This window comes from Condylura cristata, unplaced genomic scaffold (genome assembly GCF_000260355.1).
Source record: "Condylura cristata isolate star-nosed mole 26May11 unplaced genomic scaffold, ConCri1.0 scaffold00023, whole genome shotgun sequence".
Classification (NCBI taxonomy): Eukaryota; Metazoa; Chordata; class Mammalia; order Eulipotyphla; family Talpidae; genus Condylura; species Condylura cristata.
Window position 1 is genome coordinate 536,308 of NW_004567124.1, and position 19,750 is coordinate 556,057.

Below are 19,750 nucleotides of genomic sequence, written 5' to 3' on the forward strand. Positions count from 1 at the left end.
TAAATTTCAGCATTATCTACTCAATGAATGTTAACAGATTGGATTTTTATAGTTATTTATGAAAGAAAATAATCCAAGTGATTAGGCTGCATGTTTCTTTGATGAGGAACATTCTTTACCTTTAGTACAACCGGAAAAAAAAAAAAAAGCCACATTCAGTGAAGCATTCAAAAAGACGTACCTTTTAAATATCTAAAAGGCAAGACAAACAATGATGCACTCCTCTCCTCCCAACTTGTACTCAGGGGACAGGGAATGGTTGCACAGCTCCATCAGACAGGTATTGACAGAACAATTAAAGTGTTGGCCCTTCAGCGGAGTTGCTTACTATCTAGGCTTCTGCCTCCCTACTGTCCTTGACTCATGTTCTGCTTACATGGTGGGAACATTCCTTAAGCCTGTATTCTTCCCAGTACCATTTCACTTGCAAAGAGAAGCTTCTGCAGCCTCCACCTCCAGAAGATGACCATTTTCTGAGAAACTGTTCACCATTCAACACCTTACCTTTATCGTTGCTCCAAACAACAGACAATCCACGCGTCTTACAATCTTCAACCAGTCCTTGCTACTGACCAGTGAAAACCCTTCCTGAAACAAAATAATTAAGCAAAATTAGAGTAAAAGCAAAAAGAACATGAAGAATAGTTGTGGTGCAGCTGCTTCCTATTAGAAAGCTATGTATTTATTTATCCTGTAACTGAAGCACAGCTTAAGAAAGGATTCAACATCACCAAGGGTTCATGTCCTAGTGCTGTTCCTGCATGATCAACATTAATATTCTTAGCTTTTATTCCCTTCCTTAATATTTTCATATTAAAAATAAGTAAAATATTAAAGATAGCAAATATCTATGGTCAGACATGCTATGAAATGAATTTCTATTCTTCCAGGAGTTGCCAAAATACTACTTTATATTCTTGAAAGACAAGGGTTTTCATGATACTAATTTGTTAGCTTATCTGACACATTGCTACCTACATAGTAAAGATTCTTTCCATGAGATTTCATTTTTTTCAGACTCCTATGAATGGAAAAATGGAAGCAATTTGTTTGGGGATGTAGAATGTTGAGCTCTTCATTTCAATCTAAAAAAAAAAAAAAAAAAAAGACGAAGAGGGCAGCAGAGGGCACACAAGTCTCAAAAGAGGGACAGCAAACAGATGGCTCCTAAAGGTGGAAAGATGAATGTTTTCTCCAGCTTATTAATAAACAGAACTGACTGATGATTATGGCAGTTCATAAGCTCCAATTATGTTGTCAGTGGACTTCTCCCATCAAGCAGCCCATTACGTTAGAATGTATTTAACACTTACTAAAACAAATTCAGGGAATGGGTAAGTTGACAGTTGCATGCCTACTGCCTTTCTACCTTGCATAGTCAGGGAAGGCTCTGGAGGAATCTGGAAAATCTCCAATACTTAGGAAACAAAGGAAAATGCCCTTTCTCCACTTGAACTCTCACATAATCTTTCCTAATTATGAATGTGATGAAAGTTGCAACTTCCATAGAAATTTATAGCCCAGGAAAATGATGAGCTAATTGTTTGGTATTTTCAATAAAAAGGGAGAAACATCAATTCTATGATGTTGATTAAATGTTTTATCAGTAAAGTTCCTTTGTTTTTATTTTATTTTTTTGAAAATTGTTACAGTTGTCATGCTGGTGGTGGGGAACAATATCAAAATTACAAGTGCATTTACTTTAACCCAGTAACCCCAATACTGGAAATTCATTTACAGCTCAACCTGCACACACATGAAGGGACATGTGGACAAAGTTAAGCATTTCTGCATTTTTTTTTTAATTTCTGCATTTTTAATAGTAGGAGCTTCAAAACAACTCAAGTGTGCATGAATAGTGAACTGGTTAAATAACATGTTACTATGCAATGCAATGCTATCCAACTTAAAAAAAAAAAAAAAGGATGCTCTATATCAATGCTATCTGGTGGAAATCAAACCTGAGTCACATATGTAATTTTATCTGTTATTGTACCCACATTTAAAAAATAAAAATTGGTCAAATTTTAACATTTCATTTGACCCAATATACCAAAGCCTCCAGTATTTCAACATGTAAACAATGTAAAACAATAAGATATCTTACAGGTTCTTTTGTACTACGTTTTTGAAACCTAGTCTGTGTTTATACATAGCACCTGAATTTGGATGCTGTGTTTTTGAATGCTAAAACTACTGAAATGTAGTCCTGGCAAAACAATGTTAAGTTTAATGGGAAATGTTTTTACACTGCTTCCACTTTAAAATCTAAATTTAAACTATATGGATTTAAAATTCCGGTTTGTAGCTGTAACAGTTACATTTTAAGTGCTCTGTAGCTACCTTCTCAGATGTTTTGTTTGTGTTGTTCAGCAAAAAAGCAAGTTACAGAGTAATGTTCACTATAAGTCACCTTTGTGCAAGAAAAGAGGGAACATACATTATGTATTCTTTTATTTGCTTATATTTCATTGCAAAAACTGAAAGGATTAGCACATCAGAGGAAAAAAAGCTGTAGGGAATGTAAACAGTGCAAGTCGGGACAAGGTTGGGAGTGAGATTTTTTTACTAATTTTTTTTACATTGCTTTAATTTTTGAACCACATAAATCTCTGATGCATTATATTGCTTCTTTCAACATTGGCTGGGATGACTTCTTTCACTAAGCTAGAGCAAAACTAGATGGAATGAAATGATGTCATTCAGGGACCTGGTTTCATTATATGTCATTCTGCTTAGAGTTAGTTTCCAAGAACCTACAGATAATGTTAAGTGAGGGGTTAGTGTATATGGAGATGTTTGCACAAGCAAAACTATCCATTCCAATATGGCATTATGTCTGCATGGATGGGGCCAGAAAGAAATGATCAGTCTTATGGAACTTTTTAGTAAGTCTAAAACTACTGTAAAGTTGTTTTTTTTTTTTTTTTTTTTTTTTTAAGGAAAAGCAGTAATCAGCTCCTGGCTCTGGCCTGATCTACCCAATTCTATCTCTAGTTCCATCTGGGTGCCACAGGACAGCTCTACCAGGCTACCCATTGACCCCTCCATGGAAATGTGGATAGCCTTTCTTCACACATGGGGCTATTCCTGCATATGTAGACTCAGTGAATGGCCCACAAGCCAGCCAGTCACTCCACCATCAACTTGGTATCATGCTCATCTCCTCTTTTCCTTTCCCCACTTCCTCCCACACCACCAAGCAATGTGTGAATCTCAGAGGACATTTCCAAAAAGCTTTTTTATTTGATCATTCTCCCCATTTACATTGCCACTGCCACATCAGGCTGCCTCCAATTATCCCCAGAATTACTCCAGTATCCTCCCAACTGGTCCTTTTCTTCCAGGTACAATTTTGCAATCCATCTTTGCTACTGCCAGAGTAGTCTCTGTAGCACAAAATTTGACAAAGCCATTCCCTTTCAAGGCCACCATCCCATTACTCCTTATCCTTTCCACTTCTGCAGCAAGAAATGCCTACAAGATTAAGTCCAAATTCTTCAGTGTCTATAAACTTCTACTTTTCTGCTTTTCATGCGTGATTATTTTCAACTCTCATATAAACTTTCTATGGGAGCCAGAACAAACTCCCTGCAGTTCTGAAAATGCACCATGCTACTCACACCTTGATTTCATCGCACAGTTCATTTCTGAAATTGTCTTCCTTTTCCAACTTATCTGTTAAACCCAGCTTTAGCTCAACCATTCCCTGCTGGGCAAAGTTGGCTGACCTCTAGAGTTTCATGCTTTCTCAGCATCTTAAAATTGTCATACAATATCATAACTAGATATATTTTTTTCTCCCTGATTAGATTGAGGAGGATAAGGCAGGACAATGCAGGTTCTAGGATATGCCTTATTACCCCTAGGTCTCCAGTCACTCACACTCTTGAGCAGATGCTAATCAATCAGCCCCAGAAGCCATTCAGTCTGTTTTTTTTTTTTTATAATTTCTTTATATATATTTTACATCAGGTGTAGTCCCACAGAATTTCTATCACAATTCACCTGTGCACCATCACCTTAGTACCTTGTGTTCTTCTCGCCCCTATTTTGCCCTTCTCCCTCTCCCTCCCCTGCAGAATATCTCTAACTTATAGTTGTCTGACTGATTTTGTTTAGTTTTGTTGTATTTTTTTTCCACTTGTTATTATTCCCCCCTTATTTGGTTTCCCTATATTCCTTCTATAAGTGAAACCATCGATCTTTTTCTTTCTGACTTATTTCACTCAGCATAATCCCTTCTAGATCTATCCATGTTGCCACAAATGGCTTTACATGATCTTTTTTTTTTTTTTTTTTTTTTTTTTGCTGACTAGTATTCCATTGTGTATATCTACCACAGTTTCTGATCTAGTCATCTATTTTTGGGCATTTGGGTTGTTTCCAAGTCTTACCTACTATAAACAGTTCTGCAATAAGTATAGGGGTGCATGTATCCCCTTGAATTAATAATGTTTTTGTGTCCGTTGGGTAGATACTTAGGAGTGGAATTGCTGGGTCAAATGGCGCTCCACTTTTAGTAATCGAGGAGCCTCCACACAGCTTTCCATAGTGGTTGGACTCTGTGGAGTGGCTATACTGGGCAAGGGTGAGGCATTCCTCCCTGACAGCAACTATTTTTTTGGCTCTTCTTCCATCTGTCTAACCCATTTTTGTTTAGAACTTCACACAGCTCTTCTCTCTGCCTCTTCCCCCTAACTTTTTGCCTAAGTACCTCTAGCTCTTGTTCATTTCACACCTAATTTCAATGGGGCCACCCTTTAAACACTTTTCTCTCACAGCATTTGCCACAGTTTATATATGTGACTTTATTGAGTATTTGCTTAATATCTGTGTTTCACTAGACTAGACTGTAAGCCTCATGCAAGCAAGGGCTATGTAAGCTCTCTAGTATATATAAAACACCAATATGATGTTTGACACTGTAAGATACTTCAATAAATTTTGCTGAATCAATGAAAGAATAAAACTATTAAAACTAAGATATTTCAGGCCCTTCCTGGTGGCACAGAAGGTTAAAGCACAGCACTAAGAAGCTAAAGCCACTTCAGCATTGAGTTCAATCCCTGCCCCTGAGGTGACCCACATGGTGTGGCAGACCTCTCCTGACCCACCCACTGCTCCCCTCAGCAGTGTACTTCATCAGTTGACCTGTTCTGTTCCCTACTCTGTCTCTGAAGCCTCTCACTGCCCCTGTACCCCAGTGCTGTATGTAAATAAATCTTTAAAAAAAATTTCATATTAGTATCATTTAGGAGCAACAAGGTCCACAAATTACCTCTCCAATAATGTAGAACATCTTATTTTTATGTCCCTTACACTAATCATGTGAAGATTCAGAAAGAGTTTTTTCGTTCTAATGTTTTGGAATATTGCACTGAAATGTGTGTGCCTACCTACAGGTTCTTCATATATTCCTATGTTTTAATAACTGATTTGCCTACTTTTGAAAAATACATCTCTTTGAATCTCCTTTAGGACTAATCTATCTGGTGAATTCAGTGCAGCATCACAGACAGCTCTCTGTGGTTTGTACTGAATTTCTTACACAGGTGAGTGACTTGCTCTGTGTTCCCACTGCATGCTATGTCTGCTGCTGCTGTTATTGCAATACTCCCTACTTCCAATTTCCTATCAGAGCCAGCCATTGTTCTCAGGGTTAAAAGACATACTCTACCAAGGGGAGGGAGGCCACATCAGGATCACCCAGGAGGCTCCCCCTTACTCCTTCATGTTTGGGATACTATTTCCATATCTGGTTAAAATGGCTGCCATAGCAAGCCACTATTCATTCATAAAATTCCATCACATCCCTTGGAATGGCTCGTTGGGACTGATAAAAAAGAATGGAGTACTCTATGAAATACACAATTTACCACCAGAATAGGAGTTGACAGTGCGAAACCAAGTTTGGGCTAGAAAAGGGGTAAGAATTTTAAAGATAGAATGGTCAGTAGTCTTGTGTGATACACAAGAATGGAGCGGAAATAGGGCTAAAATGCCGGCAGTTAGTTCTGCAGTAGAGAGGTGCTCTGCACTGCAATGTCTGTCATTCTACCTTTACTCTCTCTGAAATTCCCCCTTTATTGCAAACTCTCAGAGCTAAAACTGTATTTTCACCTTTGTATCTTGCATGTCTGTTGAATAAAAGAATTCTGCCAGTGATAACTCCCCATCTCTGACCACACTTTCACTACCCCTATGTGACAGAGCCCAACCACCCTTCCCCCACACCAGATAGGCAGACACCACATGTGCCCCATATTCCACACTTTCACATAAAAAGTTTCAAGCTTTAGTTTCCAGGTATTACAAATTTATGAAATTCATCTCCTGATTTTAGTTACCCATGTCCTTCTTGGCCCTCTGTTATCATGATTAACTAAGAGTTTCCAATGGATAAGACAAAAAGGAAGCCACTCAAAGAGAAGGCAGAAAATAAGCTAAATAAATGGATCCACAGATTAGACACAGTCAAGTACCATCCATGGATAGTGGAAAAGCAAGCTGTCCTATCCCACGAATCAAGCCTGTTTGCTGGGCTGTTCATTCTATCACTGAACTCATTACTTTAATGCTTCACATTGCTCATAAATAACTCCACTGGCCAGTACGGATGCGGAAGCCAGGAACACATCATGATGGGGTCGCTGGCATTTAGCTAGGTCTGTTAACTTTTAAACTATGCCAGAAATGTTCGTAAGTGCTTTGAAGAAAGCATAGCATTTTTCTTTTGTGGAAATGACAATTAAAAATGCTTGCACCTGCTACAAATATCCCAATTCAGAGGAAAGATAGGGTTACCAAAATAACTGGATGACTAACCGTTGCTTGACAATCCACCTAATGCCCAAACCCAGAGTCCCAAAAGGGCTGACTGATGAATGTGAGGTGTCTAGGTGTCAGGTGATTTATTTACCAGATTCTGGATTAAGCTTCAGGGTTGTGTTTCTGACTCACTTTCCCTAGAGCTCAGATTTGTGAGGTTCAAATTATACTGAAAAAATTGGGAAAAAATATGATAAAGGAGCTGCTACACATTAAGAAAAAAATGTGAAGAGCATAGCACAAGAGTTGAGATTTTAAAAAAATTAAGTTTTCAATAATCAACCAGTTATTAAGCTAATACAAAGGAGCAATAAAGTAGATAAAAAATAATTTAGAGCTGGTTGAGAATTAGACTTTTATTTTGGATTTGAATATGGACATTTCACTATTTTCAGAAATACACAATATTTTGGTTGGAGGAAAAAATATCTTATTGAAAGGACCCATCCTGAACTTAGCATAAAGATAAGCAACATCCTTTCTCAGACTGAGGCAGCGTGAACATTCCCATTCAACAGCTTTATTTTTAAGTCCCATTTTTCTCAATTTATAAGAGATATAGAAACAGTTTGGTTTCATGCTTCTTTTTTTTACTTACTTTGAAATGAGAAAAGGTAAATAAAAATTAATGAATAATGTCAACAAAATAAGGACTATGTTTTAGAATGTTTAACAACGAGAAATCATTGTAATATGTTATGAAAAGTCACAATTTATTCCAAAAATACAAGGGAATGTATTATGTACCAGGTTGTATGCCAGGATCAAAGTCAAATGACACATAGCCTCTAGCCCCAGGGTCTGCTAATCTAGGGGAAATCAAATAACAGCTTAATAGTAACAATCAATGTGTAAGTCCCCTATTTATGCAGACGCACATGAAAGAGGCATTAGATATCAAGGCCCTGAGGAAATGGCCCTTAAACAGTTTAAGCCCTTTATTTCAAAATTATTTTTTGGTAACTCTGTAATGTATATTTTCAAATCCATACAAAAGCAGGAAACATTAAAATAGTACAAAGGAGCACCATGCACCCATCCTCCGGTTACAGTAATTCACATAGACATCTCACACCCACACCTTATAGCCCCCACTCCATGGATTATTCTGTACCAAACCCAGATGCATAAATGTTTCAAAAAACAAAGGGCTTTTCTTAAAACATAACCACTAAACCATTATTATACCTTTAAAAGTTAACAATTCTTTAATATCAAATATCTTTGTCATTGTTATATTTTTCTAGTTTTTTTATACTGTTTAACTGTTTTAAACAGAGATCTAAATAAGAGCTATATATTGTGATAATTGATACATCTCTTATATCTCCTTTAAGCCACTGGTTCTTTCTTTCATTGTGCCACCTTCTCCCTATTATTTGCAAGTTTTCATTGAAGAAATTGGATTTCAAGATCCCGGATGAGCAAATGTTTTCTTATAAAGGGCCTTTGAGTAGTAAATAACTCAGGCTTTGCAAACTCTACATCTATTACAATTAATCAGCTGTGCCCTCGTAGTATGAAAGTGGAGACAGCATGCAACAAATGAGCAAGTATGACAGTGTTGCAGCTTAAACTATTTACAGACCCCAAACTTTGAGTTTCATGTAATTTTTACATCTCACAAAATAGTCTTCTCAACCATTTAAAATGTAAAAGCTATTCTTAACTTACAAGTCATACAAAAAAGGCAAAGGGTGAGATCTGTCCCACAGTTTGCCAGTCCCTACTCTTGATCTATCCTCACTAAGTGTTGTTACGATCTCTCCATGGTGTCCTCTACCATGTCCCTTTTGTAATTTCATGTAGATTAGTAGTGAAATCAAGAATCTTTATCAGGCTCAGGTTTATCTACCCAACTATCCCCAAATTCTGCAAGACTACATCCTAGGTTGTGGCATGTCAGTCCATAGGAATGTTTGTGTTTCTCTGTGAGGTCAGCAGTCACTACTCATCACTGTCTAGACCTATTAATTCAATCCCATTGCAAAAAGTTGTGCTCAATGTATTTCAACTCATAAATAAATGAGTGAAACATTTATAAAGAAAACCATTGTCTCATCAACTATTTTGTTATTTCAGAAAAATGGGAAAGGCAGCATTTTCCATAAAAAATAAATTGATAAAAAGTTTATTTCTTAGCTGAAAAGACTTTCCTTTGAGTACAGGAACAAGACAAGTGTGTCCACTATCACTGCTGCTCTTCAACATAACACTGGAAGTTCTAGCCAGAGTAATAAGACAAAAAAAAGATATACAAGGAATCCAAATAGGGAAAGAAGTAGTAAAATTGTCCTTATTTGCAGACTGTATGTTAATTTACATGGAAAACCCTAAAAACTCCATAGATAAACTAATCAAAACAATCAACCAGTTTAGTAAGGTAGCAGGATATAAAATCACACAGAAGTCAGAGGCCTTCCTATATACAGTCAGAAGAAGCAGAAATAAAAAATACCATCCCCTTTTCAATTAAAACAAAAAAAAAATCAAATACCTAGGAATCAACCTAACAAAAGAGGTAAAAGACCTATACAAAGAAAATTACAAAACACTGTTAAAAGAAATACAAGAAGACACCATGAAATGGAAAGACATCCCCTGCTCATGGATAGGGAGAATTAACATCATCAAAATTGCCACCCTACCAAAGGTGATATAAAGATTTAACACTATCCCAATAAAAGTCTCAATGACATTCTTCAAAGAAATAGAACAAGTATTGATGAGATTCATATGGAACCACAAAGACCTCAAATAGCCAAAACTCTCATGACTAAAAAGAAAGAGAATGGAAGCAATCCCAAACTTCAAACTATACTACAAAGCCATAATAATCAAAACTGCATGGCACAAAGACCAGTGGATTCGAATAGAAAACCCAGATATAAACCCACAGGTTTATGGACAGCTAATCTTTGACAAAGGAGCAAAGAAGATACAATGGAACAAAGTAAGTTTGTTCAGCAAATGGTGCTGGGAAAACTGGGAAGCTACATGCAAAGAAATGAAACTATATCACTACCTAACACCATATACAAAAATCAATTTGAAGTGGATTTAAGATCTAGACATAAGAAAGGAAACCATAAAATACCTGGAAGTAAAGATGGGTCAAACACAACATACACTTCAGTAACATCTTTGCAGATACGGCATCCAATGCAACAATAGTGAAGGAAAAGATAAATAGATGGAACTTCATCAAGTTAAAGAGCTTCTATACAGCAAAAGAGACATTACAAAAAACAGACATCCCACTGACTGGGAAAACATTTTCTCACACAAAACTAATGATAAAGGATTGATCACAAAGATATACAAAGAACTGACAAAACTCAACAAAAATAAACAACCTCATCAAAAAATGGGCAGAAGAGCTAAAAAGACTTCTCCAAAGAGGAGATGCAGATGGCCAACAAGCATATGAAAAAATGTTCAACATCACTTGTAATAAGGGAGATGCAAATTAAAACCACAATGAGTTACCACCTCACCCCAGTGAAAATGGCACATCTTTTTTTTTTTTTTTTTAAGATTTATTTATTTGTGCATACAGAACTGGGGTGCAGGCCAGAGGCTCAGGGGTGGTGAGAGGCTTCACCAGAGACAGATTGGGGAACAGAACAGGCAGATCAACCAAGTACACTGCCAAGGGGAGCAGCGGGTGGGCCAGGAGAGGTCTGCCACGCCATGTGGTCACTTCCGGGGCAGGCGGGAATCAAACTCATGCGGAAGCGGCTTTAGATTCTCAGTGCTGTGCTTTAACCCGCTGCGCCACCAGGGAGGGCCCGAGAATGGCACATCTTAAAACAACTAGCAACAACAAATTTTGGTGAGGATGTGGGAATAAAAGGAACTCTCCTGTACTGCTGGTGAGAATGAAAACTAGTACAACTACTATGGAAAACTGTTTTGAGGTTTCTCAAACTGCTAAAAATGGAGCTTCCATATGACTCAGCAATCCCATTCCTAGGTATCTACCCAAAAGACACAAAAACACTGATTCAAAAAGACACCTGCATCCCCATGTTTATTGCTTCTTTATTTACAATTGGAAAGACATGGAAACAACCCAAATACCCAAAAGTAGATGACTGGATTCAAAAGATGTGGTACACACACACAATGGAATATTACTCAGCAACAACAACAAAAAAATACACACGCCTTTTGCAGCAACATGGTTGGAGCTGGAAAAGATCATGCTTAGTGAAATAAGCCAGAAAGAAAAGTAAAAATACTGGATGGTTTCACTCATAGCAGGAGTATAAGGGACCAGGTGAGAAAATAATACTAATAATGAACAACTATATACCAGAGACATTTTACAGGGGTGGAATGGGATCAAAAACAGTGGGGAGAGGGAAGTGCACTGGACTATGGTGATGGCACATGGGTGATTTGGTGATGGGAAGCCCACAGGGATTACAACTGAGATGGGAAAAGGCACAAAATGGTGTAAAAATAAACTATTATATTAATCTTAAAAAAATCTAAAAATTTTAAAAGGAAAAAAGTTTATTTCTTTTATTTGTCAACTTTTAAAATGAGGTAATTTCCTAGTAGTCACCAAAGATGACAATGAGGGTTACTTTTAAATATCACTTGATATTCAGATTTAAATATTTTGTTTAAACCTATTATGGTTATTTATTCTCAAACTGTCCCTTTGGCTAGCAAGAACCTTTTAAGTTGACTTGTGAGTCCTTCTGGTGTGCGATTAGCAATCTCAATGTATCAGAAGCCCAGAAGCCCAGCTGCCTACATCTGTTTCTCACTGCACAGATGATGATATGACATGGGTCTTCAGTTGCCAATGGTTCAGCCATCCATACCCATTCAAATTTGGAGGGTCATGAAATGCCTATAGTCATTTATTTTTGTAGATCTAGGTATTGTAGATGTTATCCGTGGGTCTTTGGCGTTATGGTCCCATTTGATTGATTTTAATGGAAGACCTGGTGATATCCAAATGATGCCATTTCAAGCCCAAAATGAATCAGAGGTTGGAAATTGTATTTCTGTATAAACTGCAAAAACTACTAAAAATATCCATTTTTATATATAGAAAGAGGTAGAGCAGTACACTGATATGCAATGAAAGGGTAACAAGTGAAGAGAGCCCTAAATAAAGAGGAAGGGAGATACACTCTGTTTACAGCTTAGTTTAAGACATTAAGATGCCAATTCTCTTCAAACTGATACATAAATTAAAAATATTGCAGAAATTTATGAAAATTAACGAGCTGATTGTGAAGTCCATTTGAAAATGCAAAGGCCCTAGGATAACTAAAATAGGCTTTGAAAAAAGATAAAGGTGGAAGACTTATACACCAGTTTTACCAATATTTAAAACTGAGTATTCGATACAGCATGGTTTTGGCATCAGAACAGACGTAGATTTCTGGCACAGAACAGAGTTCAGCAGTACACCCTCACATATATGGTGAAGTGATTTCAAGAAAAGTGTCACAATAATTCAATGGAAAAAGTAAGTATTTTTCAACATGATACTAGGAAAAATTAATTGTCCATTTGGGAAAAAAATAAACCTTGACCTTTATTTCATATCATACACAAAATTAACTAAAAATAAGGCATAGGCTAAACATATTAGCTAAACCTATAAACACTTTTTCAATAAAAAATAAGGAGAGGCATTTGTAACTGTGGGTAGGCAAAGGTTTCTTATATAGCACAAAAAATGTATGAATCATGAAAGAAATGCCATAAGTTGAATTTCAGAATATTTTAAATCTTTAGTTCTTAAATGATTATAAGAAAATGTAAAAGCTTCACAACATTCACAATACACATACCTGAAAATAGATTAGCATCTATAATATATATATATTTTTTTTAAAATTTATTTATTTGTGCATACAGAACTGGGGTACAGGCCAGAGGCTCAGGGGCGGTGAGAGGCCTCATCAGAGACAGAGTAGGGAACAGAACAGGCAGACCAACGAAGTACACTGCTGAGGGGAGCAGTGGGCGGGTCAGGAGAGGTCTGCCATGCCATGTGGTCACCTCCGGGGCAGGTGGGGATCAAACTCATGCGGAAGCGGCTTTAGATTCTCAGTGCTGTGCTTTAACCTGCTGCGCTACCAGGGAGGGCCCAGTATTAACAAGTTTTAAAGGTAGTTACCAATGACACATACCACAAGTATACTTTCTAAGAGAAGCCCAGGAAAAAGAAGTTTAATAAGAAAAAGTAGATCAATGTCAATGCAAAATAAAACTATCACATAGTTCAGCACCAAGTATGGTGCAAATGGAGTGTAATAAATGGTGGTACTCTTTACCTTTGGTTATATGCACCACTCCTGATATACTACTCCTCATTAAGAAAAAAATAGCCCTGGGCTCTCTGTGGTGGTGCAGCACTATGAGGCTATCTGCAGCCACTGCAGCATGAATTCAATCCCTGGCCAGGGAGGTGACCCACATGGTGCAGAAGGCCTCTCCTGTATCTCCCACTGCTCCCCTCAGCAGTGTTATTTCAATAGATCTTCTGTTCTGCTCCTTACTTTGTCCCTGGTGAATTCTCTCACTATCCACACCTCTGGTCTGTACCCCAGTTCTTATAAGTATAAATAAATAAAAAGAAAAAAAATGGCTTTTAAAAAAATCTGTTTACACAAGATGTTGAATCGTTGTCTTAAACATTATAATAGTAATAAAGAAACATAAAATGCACCATCTTAGCCATTTTTAGTATATAATTCAGTAGTATTAAGTTCTTCACCCTATTCTACAATCTATCTCCAGAATTTTTTCATTTGTAAAACTGAAACTCTGTCCATAACCAGTAATTCCCCATTTCCCTCTTCCTCTAACCCTTATCAACTACTATGCTATTTTCTGACTATGACTTTAAGTCTAGAACCTAATATAAGTGGAACTAAATAGTATTTCTCTTAGCATAACATCCTTCTGGTTTACCCATGCTGTAGCATATGTCAGAATATCTTTTTAAACAATTTCCTATTGCATATATAGACCACATTTTGTTCATCAACTTGCAGTGTGAGGACACCTGTGTTGCTTCCTCCTTTTGCCTATTGTCAATAATGGTGATATGAACAGGCGTGTACAAATACCTTTGAGATCCTGTGTCAGTTCTTTTGGATATAAATCCAAGAATGGGATTGCTGTGTCATCTGATAGTTCTATTTTTAATTTCTGAGGAAATACCACAATTGTTTTCTATAGCAGTTCTACATTTTATAATCCCACCTGCAGTGCATAAGGCTTCTAATATTTCCATGTCCCCATCAACACTTCTAGTTTTGTTTTTATTTTTATGTTAGCTGATGTGAGGTGAAATCTCACTGTGGTTTGGATTTGCATTTCTCTAATTAGTGATGTTGAACATTTTTTTATGTGTTTGTTGGTATCAATGTATCTTAAAGATTAGTTATTATTTGGCTCTACAACCAGCAGCAGCACATGCAACAAGAATAATTATAAACTTTCTCTACATATAAGAAGAGAAATTTATGTATTTTTACAGTAATGTAGATCCAATGCATCCTTCATGCCAAAGATTACCTACAAAGTATCTTCCAAAGCGGGTATTCAAATATATTAGGCCACAGGCTTCTTTGCTGAAATAGATTCCTTTTCTGGAAACACATCTTGATTTTTCCTTTTGGAAATCACCCTTCCTTATTCACAAGCCAGGTGATTCAGAACAGACTACCTCCTTACCTGGCCCAGCGCCACAGGAAAGCAAAAAGCTCAGGCCTGACCTGTCAGTGTAATTGCTTCTGTTCAAAGTTAATAGATTGTGAATAAGCATGTGATATAAAATAGTATAACCCAAGTAAATCTTGCTATTTTTGCTAGGACCAGGAAGAAGGAACTATCTTTCCATTAGAATTGTTTATTATAAGGATAAGAAAATCCTGAGGTTCCATGGGATCATCAGGAGAAATCCTTCCATAAAAGAAACCAGAGCTAACATACTGAGGTGGGGGGTTGGGGGCAGGGAGAAGGGAAGGAGGAAGTGGGGGGGAGAGAGAGAGAGAAAGAGACAGACCCTGGACTCATTTGTGCCAGAAGCCATTCTTCTCCCTAGACATTTCAATTCCATGACGCCATAAGTTATTTATTTTGTTTAAAGGAGTAACTGGGGTTTCTGTATTTGTAACCCAAAGAGTTTAATTAATACCCAGCTTAAAGCCAACATAATTCACTTTTAGCAGCTCCGTTATCCATCCAAATTTCTCTATCCAACTGCCATACCATTTCAAAACCCTGTAGCTACTGATTTAACAATACAGTAACATTTCTGTCTTACTCTCACTCAATTTAGCAGTATTTACCATAGCTGACCACCTTTTCCTTTTTGAAATGTGTTTCAACACCACCATATTGTTCTAGTTGCCCACCCCGATAGCTCCTCCTTTATATCTTATTCTCCTCAACCACCTCTTTTCCTTCCTTTTAAAAAACTCTCTCCCCTGATTATCTTCATCTGATCCACAGTCTGAACTGTTGCTTAAATACCTCTGGTTTCCAAATCCCTTCTCCAGTTTAAACCTCTCTCTAACATTCAAAGAATCAGGAGGTTGTTAAAAAGTAAATGAGGACATGTGGAGCTGATATCTCTGCTTACATGTCTCAAAAAATCTCAAATTGGGCCCTCCCTGGTGGCACAATGGGTTAAAGCACAGCACTGAGAAGCTAGTGCAGTCACTGCAGCATGTGTTCAATCTCTGGCCAGGGAGGTGACCCACATGGCACAGCTGACTTCTCCTGACCAGCCTGCTGCTCCCCTCAGCAGTGTACCTAGTCAGTTGGCCCGTTCTGCTCCCCACTCTGTCTCTGGTGAATCCTCTCACCCCCACAACCCTGCCTGTACCCCAGTTCTGTATGCATAAATAAAAATAAATCTTTAAAAAAAATTTCAAATTTAAACTGTTGAAAATAAACACATTGGGCCCTCTCTGGTGGTGCAGCAGGTAAAACACTGCACTAAGAAGCTAAAGCCACTTCCAAATGAGTTTGATCCCCGCCTGCCCTGGAGATGACCCACATGGTATGGCAGACCTCTCCTGGGAACCCCCTGCTCCCCTCAGCAGTGTACTTCGACGATCTGCCTGTTCTGCTCCCCACTCTGTCTCTGGTGAAGCCTCTCACCACTCCTGCACCGCTGGCCTGTACCCCAGTTCTGTATGTACAAATAAATCTTTAAAAAAAAAATACACACATACACCTCCCTCCCTTCCTCCACCCCCCCAACCCCCGCCCCTGGCTCTGCAGTAGTCCCTAAAGTTCCCCTACCTCAATGAATGAGGCTACTATCTCAACTGAATTACACAGCCCAGAAACCTAGAAGTTCTTCATGCCTCTCTCCCTACCCCATTTACATTTATAGACCTCTACTAAATGATTTTAGCTTTTAAATAACATTTGAATCCACTTCTTTCCACCCTACTACAAGGTTACCTTCTTTCTTGATTTACTGCAATAGACCTGAGTATGCTTCCTGTGCTCCACCAACCCCACCCCTTTTCTTCACACTACTGCAAGGGATAGAGTTTTTAATCTAAAAACACAAGTGATCCTGCAGGTCCTTTCTTAGCATCCTTATATAGCATCCCATTTCACTTGGGATAAAAACCAAATCTTTTACATTCTCTGCAAAGAAGTGGAAAGGGTGAAGTACACAAACATCTACACATCTGATTTATAAACAGACTTTCAAAGATCATAAATTGCCAAGAAAACATAAGGACAATTCAGGACTTGAAACTGCTTAAGAAGCCTCCTAACTCCCCCAGTAAGAATGTTGGGAGAATGGAATTAATAGGTGTGGTCTAGGGAAAAAGACTACAATTCTGGAGCCTATAAACAATTCTTAAAAGATTTGAGGAGGACATAGTCCAGAATGCTGCGTCACTTTCATGGCATGGGCACTTCATTCATCAAAATAATCACCCAGGTTTTGTTGATCTCCCTTAATTTACTCTTCTCCGGGACTTAGCCTGGGAGCAGGCTTATGTCCCTGGGAAGCCTTCTCATATCTCTGCTTTACAGCTTAACTTTCAGAGGGAAATCTGTTTCTCTTGTTTTCAGGGTATTGCTGGGTCTCTCTTTAAAACCTTTGGACATTTAGATGACTAATAATCTGAAGCTTAATTTTATTGGTAGTTGGTGCTATAGAAACTGGTCAGTCCTTGTGAGTAAGATGGATTGTGGAAAAATACCAAAGCACTTATGTGTGCCCTAAACAGCAGCACCCCATATTCACAAAGATTAACCCATGTCTTAGCTTGGGCTGCTATAATACCACAGACAGAATGGCTTAAATAACAGACATTTAAGTATTTCTCACAGTTTTAGAGACTGTGGTGTCTGTGAGCAATATACAAAGGTTCAGTGTCTCTGAGAGCCCACTTTCTGGCTACAGTCAGCCACCTTTTCATTTTGTGCTTACATGGCCTTTTCTGAGAGTGAGTATGAATACACATGCGATGAGAATGAGTGTAAAAGTTTGAGAGATCCCTTCTTTTTTTTAGAAGGCCACTAATCCTATCACAAATACTCCTCTAAGTTTAATACCCTTCCAAAGGCTCCATCTCCATGGGGGTTAGGGGGTATGGCTTCAATATGTGAATCTAGAGGGGGCTACAATTCCAAGCCATTGAGAGCCAAAATGCTTTCAAAATTTGCAAGCACATCACCACAACAGTAACTACAGCACCCCAGTAAGAATACAGATCTTATTATAGAGTAAGAATGAGAGCATTTTTTAAGTAATATAATCATATTATTGAGCCACTGGAAAAGAAATCTCCCAGAATTCCAGACTTACATAAAAAATAATAAAAGGTAACACAATAAGCTGCTTGAATATATTAATATATCTAGAGGGAGGAAAACCTATCAGTATCAGAGGCAAATGCTGGTAGTACACAAGCACTTTCTAAAAGTATGGGGCTTTTGACCACAGTACTTAAAAATTTCTAATTACAACAAATATGTTTTCATTTAAAGTGCATCCTGCGGGCCCTCCCTGGTGGCGAGCGAGTTGAACCACAGCACTAAGAAGCTTAAGCCACTTCCACATGAGTTTGATCCCTGCCTGCCCCGGAGGTGACCACATGGCGTGGCAGACCTCTCCTGACCCGCCCACTGCTCCCCTCAGCAGTGTAGTTCGTCAATCTGCCTGTTCTGTACCCCAGTCTGTCTGTGGTGAAACCTCTCACTCTCCGCATCTCTGGCCTGTACCCCAGTTCTGTATGAATAAATAAATCTTAAAAAAAAAAACTAGATTAAAGTGCATCCTGCTAGTCTTTCTTTATATTTTATGTTACTGAAGGACACCTATATTACTGCTTAATACTGTTTTAGTCATAACTTTGTTATAAGTATTTTCCATATTCCATTTTATTTGTGTGAATTTTTATTGAAGTAACATTGATTTGCAGTACTGCATCCGTCTGAATGGTATAGGTTCACACCTCTTCAGATCTATGTTATTATACCACACCCACTACCAAAGCACCCATAATCCTCTACCCCAATGTCTACATATAGATCAACAATTTTTCAGAACCAATGCTTCAATGTTGGCTATTGTAAATATTTTCATTTTATCCCTATCATGAACAACACTGTGCTACACATCTGTGGGTGTGTAATTTTTTAATATATCATATTATTAAAGGATGGATTTATCATATTTTAGGATGGGTTCTGAGAAATGGAATTGGGCCAAACTGTGCATTCCATGGGGGGGGGGTGTCATGATAAATATTGGTAAATGATGAAAACATTTAGAAAAAACTGTCCTAGACCACCAGTAACCAGCAATATAAGAATATAATAATTTCATAACATTCTTAACATATTATATACTGAAATTTAATTTCTCCTAAGCAAAAACATCTTGTTTTAATATCTTTCACCACTATATCTATTTTGTATATTATTCATTCAGTAATTTTGTGGCAGATACTATGCCAGACTCTGGGACAACTGACCAAAGACAATCACTGACCTCAAGAGCTTAGAGTTGAGAGAGAGAAAAGAAACAACAACACGGGATTAGTAATTACAGGGTGATAAGTGCCACCAAGACATACAGAAGTGGGGCTGCCACTGATGTTATGTACAATGGCTTCCTGAGGTTATGTCTATGACCTATTATGATTATCACTAAGACTGAATATATCCCTATAAATTTGTTCTTTTTTTGCAAATTTTATGCTCATGTAGTTTTGTTAACTTCTCTTTAACACTTGCTTTGGTTAATTTGTATGAGTTCTTAACAGAAATACTGTTTTTAAGATAAAAGATACAGTATCTATTTCATATGGGAGGGAAAAGTCAAAAGGTAAAAAACACTTCAAAAAGATTAAGTTCTGTTCCTAATCCTGCCCTTCAGCCACTGAAACCAGTTATTATAAACTCTCCACATATACTCATATATCACCAGTAGTATACACGACATTTTTTAATCTAAATCATATTGTTTGCATTTCTATAGATGTTCTTTTTATGTCCTATACTAATTTTTAATTTAGTTATAATTTATTTTTATTAACTATTAATATTCTTCATATACCATGCATAAACACTGTATTTCTTCCCCCTTAGGTAGCAAACATTACCATTTTAAAAAATAGTTCTGATGGCCCAATGGGTTAGGACGCCACACTGCAAGCTAGCAGTAGCCACTTCAGTGGGAGTTTGATTTCCAGCCGGGGAGGTGAACCACATGGGCTCTCGGGCCTGCCCACTGCTTCCCTTAGCAGTTTATTTCCTCAATCTGCCTGTTCTGCTTCCCCACTGTCTTGGTGAACCCTCTCACCACTCTTGCACCTCTGGCCTGTAACCCAGTTCTGTGTACATAAATAAGTAAATCTTTTTTTTTTTTTTTAAGATTTGTGCATACAGAACT

General features: G+C 37.7%; 1 protein-coding gene across 1 annotated transcript in view; it reads right to left on the reverse strand.

The window, feature by feature from the left end:
- The window catches only part of REC114 (REC114 meiotic recombination protein), a 73,865-nt gene that overhangs the window by 15,172 nt on the left and 38,943 nt on the right, over positions 1 to 19,750 (reverse strand). The window contains exon 3 of the mRNA XM_004687499.1: positions 505 to 588. Coding sequence (XP_004687556.1) covers positions 505 to 588 — 84 coding nt within the window. The remainder of the gene's footprint in view (positions 1 to 504; positions 589 to 19,750) is intronic.